Source organism: Haliotis rufescens, unplaced genomic scaffold (genome assembly GCF_023055435.1).
Source record: "Haliotis rufescens isolate VD_foot unplaced genomic scaffold, xgHalRufe1.0.p SCAF_21, whole genome shotgun sequence".
Classification (NCBI taxonomy): domain Eukaryota; kingdom Metazoa; phylum Mollusca; class Gastropoda; order Lepetellida; family Haliotidae; genus Haliotis; species Haliotis rufescens.
Window position 1 is genome coordinate 8,201,577 of NW_025963902.1, and position 11,274 is coordinate 8,212,850.

Sequence of the window (11,274 nt, forward strand, 5' to 3'; positions counted from 1 at the left end):
ATTCACCACGATGTTGAGTCGGAAGTCATCGTTCTTCCTTGAAGCATAGATACGCCCCTGAGAAGTTTCTGTGAACCTGTGTGTATAACTGACCATCCAGCCACACAGTGGCTCCGACGTAACACGAGTAGGGTTCACAGTTCATAATCATAGTTCACATGGACTATTAATTCTGCCAATATACTGTGATAATATTATACTAAATCTCTCAACTAAAATCAACATAACACAAGACTATAATGTAAAGTTTATTTATATGAAAGACTTGTACATTGCAGATCATGTAGTGAGGATTTCAAGTCAGGAGGTCATGGTTGCGGCATCGGTTATATCTTCATCCCTGCAAATAGAGAACGTAAAGTTTCATAACAGCCAAACTGTTTCACGTGAGATTAAAGATTGGTTGTCACCATTAGTTATACTCGATGCTGTTGTTGTTGTTGTTGTTGTTGTTGTTGTTGTCTCAGTAGTATTTGATTCAGTTTTAAATTTGGATGAGTCCATTATCCCACTAAGGATAAGAAACCTACCCGGTAAGAGCCATATTTCTGAGTGCCGGACTGGGATCCCCACTGGTTCCATTTCTGACCTGCAAATATTAAGGTGCGTAATTGTGCGAGTAAGAGAGAAAGATTTGAACATTTTACGATCGCTTCTAGTATTGCTTATTTCGCACTCCAATCAAATTAAATATGACTGAATGGAAAGGCACATGACTTAAAGAGGTATTGTGGAGGGAGATTGGTGTTTGGTGCTTATCTTTCATTATGTTGACAGAGATATCCGCGTGTCATGACACCAATCTAAAAGGATTTAAAATATATTAAATATTATTAATGCCCGTGAAGATCCGAATTAGAATTGATCTTCAGCAACCCATGTTTGTCGTAAGAGGCGACTAATGGGATCGCCAGGTCAGGCTTGCTGACTTGGTTGATGTATGTCATCGTATCCCAGGTAAGAAGATCAATGCTCATGATGTCAATCACTGGATTGCCTGGTCTAGATTCGATTATTCACAGGCCGCCGTCAACAACAAACAAACAAATACATGTGATTGGTACCTTGTTGATAATGGTCTTGATGTCCGGGGTAGGTGTTCACGTGCTCAGGGTAGGAAGGTAGGTGTGATGGATAGGTAGGGTAGTCATTGGACGGGTAGGTCTGTCTGTAACTCGGGTATCCATTGACATGGGACGGCACAGATCGTCGGTATCCTATTCAAATGAATACATTCATCATGTTAGCCGGGTATTTTGTATGCAAAAAATAGCAGGCGATATTGAAATAACAAATCTATAAATCATAGCAATGTACTGTGGAACATGATACAGAAAGAATCATATCTTTTAATCTTTTCTTCACACACAGGATGATGTGTGATAATAAAGACTTACTTCTGTTATGTCCCTGAGAGCGTCCTCCCCACACATCTGGAAGGAGAAAAAGGCCGGCATGTATACAATCTGATACATACAGCGTTGTATGTCAGTTACTTGGTTTGTCACTTGACTGGACTAAACAGCATCGGAGTATTTGCCATTTGCCATTGATCGACTGAACTTTGTTGTACACCACAGAGATGCAATAAACCGCCCCACTTTTTCGTTTCTTTAACCATCAAAAGTTGTAATTTATGTCGTAAATTAATACATTCATTTAAAAATTACTGACGTTTTGCTATCCATTTGTGGTTTTAGACAGACAAAGATGACGAGCAAGCACACCAGAGGTAAATATTTAGGTGTACAAAGAAAACAATTCAGTTTTATTAATTGTTTGTAAATAAAGATAAAATGCATTTCACTGTATGGTTATAATGATTACTAACTCCCATATTTCATCCATGCACGGACTCATTCATGGATTGTATATATATATAAATCAACAAGTCAATACAATCAGTCAAACAGTCATCAGCATTACACAAGAAACCACCCTGCGATTTCGGCCTCTAGCTGTTTGAAAATCATACCACTCAACCTAGGAACCAATTGTGTTGGTTGTTACGCATATTGCGGTAAACAAATTAATATATAAAAACTGATTTGGCTGATTCCAAATCAACAAGTAGCTCTAGGATGAAAAGGAGAATCGTTTCCCCAGGAAATATTTTTGTGCTATTTGTGTTTGCTGGTATTCTTGGCGGTAAACCTATATAACTGTTTCCTTCGAAATCACTTTTGTTTTTAATACATCACTTTTGTCTTATACAAAATGAGAAAAAAAGCCCTACCTCCCTCCTCGCTTTGAGACAACAGGGCCGCGAAATATTCCTTAAGTAGCCTGATATTACCAGTTCCTATAGGTATGAGGTATTTAGGTAAAATGAGGTTAGATATTTCTTCACTTACCAGTAGGATATGTGTCTGGGTAATGGTTGCCAGGGTAGTTGTTAGGGTAGTATTGTACATCCGGGTACTGCCCGTAGGATGGATATCGGTTGTAAACAGCACCGGAACATACCAGGGCGCATGCGCACAGCAGAGCAAGAGACAAGACAGATTCCATGGTGGAGATTCTGAAAGAACATCACAAAAAAATAGTTATTCACTTGAACATCACCATAAATTGGTTTCAATCCATGATGTACATATAGGTTTGATAAACATGCTATTTGTTAATATCAGATGTGACAAATTTGAGACTTCGTATAATTTGCCAGCGTTATGAACTCATGAATATATATGCGTCAACAACTGAATAAACAACAGTTAGATAACATTCGACGGCTTTTAAATTACATATGGAATTAATATATCCTGGGCGCCAAAAGAAACTGTTCATATAGAATATGTGGAGATATAGTAGGTGGATCATTTTAATAAGAAATTGATAAATTACTTAATATTTTTAAGACAGGGAAATCACATTGTTTCTCCATGTGCAAGAACTATTACTGAGTAGTAATATGACACTTAAGAGCGATTGTATATTAAACACGTTGTCAACACTGTTCCTTCTTGTAAACAATTTTTTAAATGATGGAAACAGTTAAACCCACAACTTGTAAAAGCGAATGAATCTTACCAGAATATCCAGCTGTGAGTTTGACACCGGCGATGTAGATCTGATGTGAAATATGCAGGCAACACGGGGTCTTATATAGGACTGAGTACACATTTGAAACATCGTTTGACGCGTAGAATGTAGCATTTCCTTGTTGCCTTCTATATCCCTTGCAACTCTCCACAGCCAATAGACAGCGTTGTCTGGTTGGTGACGTCTTTAGTGACAGACTGAGAATTGTAGTCAGTCATCAATCACATAATATAAGGTAGCCAAATGTCACTTTGCCGTGATGCTTTAGACAAATTCACCATTTTATTATGCATGGCAAATTACATCCTTTTGAATTTGCATTTCACTTTTGTCATTATTCATGGTATCGTAAATACATAAGTAACTATTTGGACAGTAATACAATTCAATTTTCATTTAATCAAAACTCATGATCACTTCGTTATTTCAGATGGTGATTTCATCCAAACTAAAGTCATCTAATTTTTATGTCAGCGGTTTGTCGGAGGTTACATTTGGGTGTTCCATGAACTGACATTTATTATTACTTCTATTCTTACTATCAGGCACTTTTCAGGCATATCTCCTACTGCTACTATTTTTTAATATGCATGACGGGAAAGTTGACCATTGGAAAGTTGAAGTCATCCTCTTATCACACAGTCTTGTGATAGGTTTTTGTCACTCTGAATCTTTCTGCATTAGATCTTAATATGAAACTGATTAGGCCGTTTCATAGTTTATTTCTATTTCTAACTCGCGTGGGTAAATCAGTGGTAGGGAATTAGATATTTGACAATTATTGTACGAAATCAGATCGTCGATATACCTGAAGCTTAAGTTAAACATCTTGGGAAAATTCCCTTGTTTTGATTTTGTAAATCCGAGAAGACATTATAACTGCATAAGAACACAGATCAGCAAAGAAAGGAACATAATTAATAGGATTATTAAATTATTTAACACTACAAAAACCGTGCAGAAATCGTCACCCAGACATCAGTAAAACTAATCTGTATGACACAGCAATTACTCCAGCTAGCTTCGGCAATAAAACGTCAAAGCCTCGGGGTATACATATTCGTATCTGTCACAAAAAAGAACAGCCGGTGTTTAATTTTGTTTGGTCCAACAAACCAAGCCCGTAATTTGCATACCGCTACAGCTCGCTATTGTTCAATTTTTAGTGAGGTTTTTTTCACATTCGTCTTGCATGTATATCATTTTAAATAAACCTGCAATATACTTGCACGCCTAAGACGATGAGTTTATGATGATTATTTAAAACATATTTTTGGCAGAATCATTCTAAAAACATGACCAGATTTCAAGGCGAACCGTGTTATCTTCTTTTATTTTATTTTTTTTTTTTTTGGGGGGGGGGGGGGGGTTAGTTAGCCTAGTGTTTAAAGCGTTCGCACGTCATGCCGATGACTCAGGTTCGATTCCCGACATGGGTACAATGTGAAGATCCCTTTTGTGGTGTTCCCCTCCGTGATATTGCTCGAATATTGCTAAAAGCGGCGTAAAACCAAACTCACTCACTCTTTTATTTGGGGCTGTGGGTCAGTTGTCCATGCACGGAGCACGTTTTTTAAGTAAGATCAGGTTAGTCAGCTGTTATGTGAGGAAGAATACATGCATGGTGGATATGTATTGTAGCACAGGCAGAAGTGCGTTGCATCAATTGTCCTGTCCCAGTCCATCTCCCCGTGACGCCCACGCGGAGGAAGAGGTCACGATGACCTGTCACATGTGGACGGAACATTGTCATGACGTGTAGTGTATGGGCTGCTGGCCTATAGACACGCATACATACGTATTATACATACGAATGTGAGTGTGTACTTAGTCACATGTATAATCACACAGTCTTCCTGTGGCGTACTCACACAATCGTAAGCATGTCCTGATACATAATGTTAATAATTGCAATGAGACATACAAATGTAATACCGAGGGACGTGCCCAGTCAACTGACCGCGTTAGTTTTCACACACAACTGTAAAAAACCTGTCGATAAGCCGAAACATAAACATTCGTCATTTGCATTGACTCAAAATATGGTCTAATATAGGAGCATCGCTTGTCTCGAACTATGGTGATGCCAGTATATTTTCAATGTTCGACAGTCTTAGAGTAAACATTGTATTGTTCTTTTATGTTTTATTTAAAAATTTACATTCACTTGCCAGATTGCGTCATTTTGTCAGCAATGATAATATTCCATACTGGGACAATCCTTGGCATTTTAAGATTAGATATCGTAATGGTATTAATTATCACACATCATATGCTACTTTAAGTATTAATCTCCGCTCTCCACATAACTACTCCTACGACTGAGTTACACCTATTACGCCGAAAACCCGGGTTCGATTCCCGACATGGGTACAATGTGTGAAGCACATTTCGGGTGTCCCCCGCCGTGATATTGCTGGAATATTGCTAAAAGCGGCGTAAAACCATACTCACTCACTCATAGGGTGGTCGGGTAGCCTAGTGGTTAAAGCGTTTACTCGTCATGCCGAAGACACGGGTTCGATTCCCGACATGGGTACAATGCGTGAAGCCCATTTCTGGTGCCCCCCGTCGTCATATTGCTGGAATATTGCTAAAAGCGGCGTAAAACCATAATCACTCACCTCTCTACTCATCATATGACTCCCAGAGTTGAATTAACACTTTCGCACCCAGCAATTGGCCAGAGGACTGCATCAGTTTGTGTTTGTCTCGCGTCGCTCGATAGAAATAAAGGCGACAAACCCTTTCTATAATTGAAAGAAATCCATCGAGTATATTGTACTATTCCAACTATTTCATGTGTATTTGTTTATGAAACACAATTAAATAGTGATTAAACCAGGTGAAAAGGTAAACTTATGATGCCCCAACGGTGACATTTGTCACAAACGCATGCCAAGGCAAGTCAGTTGTTCACCAGAAGATACAGGGCAACATATAATCACAATTGGTTATTAGACCGCCTGTGTGGTCTAGTGGTAGAGCGTCCGCCCCGAGAGCGGAAGGCCTTGGGTTCGACCCCCGGCCGCGTCATACTAAAAGACCTTAAATAAATGGTACTTGTTGTTACCCTGCCTGGCGCTCGGCATTAAGGGGTTAAAACAAGGACTGGTCGGCTCCGAGTCACTACGGTGGACTGAGTGGGGGGTATTCATGTTAAACTGCGGTATATTAGTGGGCTGGCACTGTAAAATCGGCATCAGTCCGGACTAGAAGAAGCAGCCACACACTCGTTGATGTATGTCACTATATCGATGCAATAATCTTAAACATGTTAACCCCTATTGGCCACATTTCATCTCAATTCAAATCGCCTCAGACCTGAGAAGATCCGGGATAGAATTGATCTTCAGAAACCCATGCATTGGTCTTCAGCAACCCATGCAAGAGGCGACTAAAGGGATCGGGTGGTCAGTCTCGCTGACTTGATTGACCGCCTGGCATTACATTATTAAGGGGATAAAACAACTCACTCGTGGTTTTTGTATTCAAACCGTTTTTAGGAGTGAGTTTGTTATTACTAATTATTATTCATATGATCAACATAAGCGACTTAATAAGAACAATTGAAGTATTTGTTTACGTGTTCTACAATAATGACGTTATACAAACCTTATTGTTTATGGTACACCGACAGTGACTTCATGTGTTATGGCGTCACAATAGTTGTGTCACCATCTGTCATTATTGACGTCATCTTGACTGTACCTCGACAGTGTTATATATAAGCATTATATTTAATGATGTTTCATAAACACATGCTTACGATATCTTGGAACGTACAATAGACTCTACCTTCTGCAGACATTTTTTACCATTATTGAAAGGGTTTTGTCGGTTTATTTCAATCTAGAGAATAACAAAAATATTACACTTTTGGTAGCTTCAACGCCCCGCACATGCTAAGTATTGCCATTGGTAGCTTATTTACTCCACAGCCTTATTTCCAATTGCAATGCAAGTGAAAATAGAGCCTCCCAAAAGCCGGTGTGCCTGTTGCCAGGTGAAAATATAGCCCCATTTCCAGGTCTCCCTTATTAGCAAGTTCAACTATATAGCCCAATCGACCGGGTCTGCCTTATCGCCAAGTAAAACTATAGCCCCAACAACCGGGTCTGCTTTATCGCAAGGTAAAACTATAGCTCCAACAACCGGGTCTGCCTTATCGCAAGGTAAAACTATAGCCCCAACAACCAGGTCTGCCTTATCGCCAAGTAAAACTATAGCTCCAACAACCGGGTCTGCCTTATCGCAAGGTAAAACTATATCCCCAACAACCGGGTCTGCCTTATCGCAAGGTAAAACTATAGCCCCAACAACCGGGTCTGCCTTATCGCAAGGTAAAACTATAGCCCCAACAACCGGGTCTGCCTTATCGCAAGGTAAAACTATAGCCCCAACAACCAGGTCTGCCTTATCGCAAGGTAAAACTATAGCCCCAACGTCCAGGTATGCCTTATCGCCAAGTAAAACTATAGCTCCAACATCCAGGTCTGCCTTATCGCCAAGGAAGTCTTTAGACTCAACGACCGGATCTTCCATATTGCCATGTAGTACTTTTGACCGAACGTCCAGATCTCACTGCCAGGTGAAATATAGTCCCAACGTCGGGGTCGTCTTTATTGCCTGATAAAATTATAGTCCCAATACCCGATACCCGATGCCTTATTTTGTTTAAAACCCAGCTGTACATTGGATCAGTCGTGCAAACCTTGCTACTCATTGGAGATACCCCACAGGAATTCCCCCTCATCACGTACTCCATACAGTTGTACCGGCTTGTAGGAAATATTTCTTTAAAGAAATGGTCCGAACAGCTGACATATTGTAACAAAAAACAAACACGAAATCTGCTACAATTATTGACATCGTTTCTATTCTATTCAAATGTACAGACTATCAATGAGCTCAGCAGTGTCCACACATTTATACAAAAATATCAATAGTACAAAATAAATAACATTTCCCTGCAACCCACATAGACACACAAGCACATGTACAGACTAAAGGACAAAGGAAAGTATACACCCATGTTTCATGGTGACTACAAATGAACAAACAAGAAAGGGTTATTAAATGGTGATGTATTTTATACGGGTATCATAGTTGTGTTTTGGACCCAAAGTTCTCAGTGTTTCGGGGGGCACGGGGGGCCCAGTCGTCAAAGGTGCCGCGATTCGCTGTGCAGAGTTGCGTCCCTTGGGTACGCCAGAAACCTATGATCGTGGGTTCGAATCCCGGTTCGCTCCGATTATGTTTCTAGGTTTGTCAGCACCATACCCGTGCTCGTGGGTTTTACCGAAGGGGTAAACGTCTGAGACCTGCATCACTTCGGGCTTTCCTCCCCCATTAAGCTGACACGCCGCGATATACCTGGAATATTGTTAAAAGCGGCGTTAAACCCAACCCACTCACTCACTCACTCTCAGTGTTTCGGCAAACGTTTTCAGCCAAGTAACGTTTTCATAACGTTTGTAATTTGGTCAAATCCAATTTCCAAGAGGATGCTTTTTTTGCCAGGCACAGTTCACAGTACTTCACAGTTGTATTTCGTTAACAGACACAAATACAGCAGCTTTGTATTTTGCCAAGGCAAAGGCTTAAGGCTTGAAGAGCACGGAAACAACCATTGTGTTTAGACAGTGGGAAACACAGAAAGTTATAGACATAGAAAAGGCCTCCACTGAGAACACTCCAAGGCAACATGTCTATAACTCGTAATGCAAGGGAGACAACGCTTTGCATTGCGGGACATAGCCTGACTTGTCACGGTTCCACTCCACTAATTCCGAATCAGTTCATTCGTGACCAACTCGTGTTATTCCGGGACAAGCCGAATTGCGACTCGTGCCCCTCGCATGGCCATTTTTGCGACTAGGTTCCGTCTTAGCGCAAACGGGCATACCTAAAACAATTGTCAACTCGTTGCGTAATGGTTCACATATACTTCCCCATATATTATATATATTTCAGATGCAATTTAAAGGACATCGGGACGTGCGGAATTATACAGTATGACTGAACACAGTTAACTGTGTCTTGGGTATATTTTTAGATGCAAGACATATGTAAAATCAAAAATGGTCGGTTATAAGATGTCGTCGGGTTTTTGTGCACCTGTAGCGAGAACTTATATCTGATTTCAATTAGACTGCGTAAAGTGGATACGTTTAGGCGTTTGGGTGATGTAACAAATGGCAGCTCGCATTTGACCTTATCTGTAACCACACTGATGTATCTCAGTATACCACCTTCAAGTCTTTGTCTTTCGTGTCGTTTCTGCATTTTGCTGTTTGTACGACACGATCTACAAGAATGATGGCGAAGATGATCAGGAGGAAGAGGCAAGTCGCCATGGCAACTACAACAGCCGTCATTTGCTTAGATATGGAACACACAGGCCTTCGACCGTTGTCATCACCTGCAAGGAATGAACTTATGATGAGTGAGTGCATGTGTTGGTTTTAACGTCGTTTTGGACGTCAAGTCAGATATAATATGGCGCAGCAGGTTAGTGGCAGCCAAGAGTTACACATGTTTTGTTTGTTGGTTGGTTGGTTGGCTGGTTGTTTAACGCCGTACTCAGCAGTATTCCGACTAAATGACGGCGGTCTGTACATCCAGTGATTGACATCATGAAAATCGATCTACGAAATTAGGATACGATGACATGCATCAACCAGTCAGTGAGCCTGACCACCCGATCCCGATAGTCGCCTTTTTCGACAAGCATACTCGCCTTTTACTGTAGGCATGGGTTGCTGAAGACCTAGTCTACGCGTGATCTTCAGGGGTAAATTACTCATTTCGTAGACGTCTATGACAAAGTTGTAACCCACATTTTTGGTGCAGATAAATTATTGGATAACAAAGGTGCAGATAAATTATTGGATAAAAAAGGTGCAGATAAATTAAAGGATAAAAAGGTGCGGATAAATTAATGGATAAAAAAGGTGCGGATAAATTATTGGATAAAAAGGTGCGGATAAATTATTGGATAAAAAAGGTGCGGATAAATTAATGGATAAAAAAGATGCAGATAATTTAATGGATAAAAAGATGCAGATAAATTAATGGATAAAAAATATGCATATGAATTAATGGATAAAAAGTGAAGATAAATTAATGGATAAAGAATAATTCTGTGATTCAAACAGTGGACTGTGCTAAAAAGATTTGTTAACAGTTTAGATGTAACTCACCTCCTCGTGTAGAACCCGGATAACGGATGCGGACGGTTTTCTCGAGTGTGCTTTGGTCGGTGACATCCCTTCTCTTCCTGGCTGCAGTAGGCGAGACCGCCCCACAGGTCTCCTGTATGCAAATGTTGTAAATGAAAGTACTGTTATAACAATTAAACATTTCTGTTTACACCAAATAACAAATTGAAACATCTTTCAAAGGCAATAGCCAGCACGTTTAGCAACACTAACAAACGCACCGTGTTGATACAATGAGTGAGTGAGTTGAGTTAAACGTCGCTTTGATCATTATTCCAGTTATTTAACAGCGTGTCAGTTTAACGTGGGAGGAAAACCTTAAATGATGCAGGTATCAAACGTTTACCACTTCGGTGAAACCCATGAGCACGGGTATGGTGCTGGCAACCTAGAAACATAATCGGGTCGAACCGGGATTCGAACCCACAATCATAGGTTCCTGGTTTGTCCAAGGGGCGCAACTCAGCACAGCGAATTGCGGCGTCTTTGACGACTGCACTACCCGTTTACCCTGATTTCTTCAGACGTTTAACATTAAACGTGACCTTACTCCGGTATGTTTTCACTGATCAGTGGTTATAGTTGATGTTTTGTTTGGTTGGTTGGTTTGATGGTTTACATTTAATATTTCAGCTATAGGAATGTGATAGCTATTACAATCAACAATCCACGCCGTTGGTGTAAGCCTGACTAAACTATCGAAGTTGCTGGGTAATATTTTAACCCGGAATGAAACAACGGCAGCAAAAGACTGCAGACAACCGTCTCTATTATAACACCTTTGTAAATATTCGTTATATTTGTGGTACTATGACATGAAAGACTGCAGTCAACCGTCTCTATTATAACACCTTTGTAAATATTCGTTATATTTGTGGTACTATGACACAAAAGACTGCAGACAACCGTCTCTATTATAACACCTTTGTAAATATTCGTTATATTTGTGGTACTATGACCCAAAAGACTGCAGACAACCGTCTCTATTATAACACCTTTGTAAATATTC

The 11,274-nt window shown here is 40.2% G+C and overlaps 1 protein-coding gene across 1 annotated transcript; it reads right to left on the reverse strand.

Annotated features, from left to right (window-relative positions):
- Positions 1-235: 235 nt before the first annotated feature.
- Positions 236-3,123, reverse strand: LOC124111471. Its single transcript, XM_046471191.2, has 6 exons — positions 3,031-3,123; positions 2,355-2,521; positions 1,398-1,433; positions 1,065-1,217; positions 531-589; positions 236-340 (listed from the first exon to the last, which is right to left on the reverse strand). The coding sequence occupies exons 2-6, from the start codon at positions 2,509-2,511 to the stop codon at positions 335-337; spliced, it is 411 nt and encodes a 136-aa protein (XP_046327147.2). The 5' UTR covers positions 2,512-2,521; positions 3,031-3,123; the 3' UTR covers positions 236-334.
- Between the last annotated feature and the right edge of the window lie 8,151 nt (positions 3,124-11,274).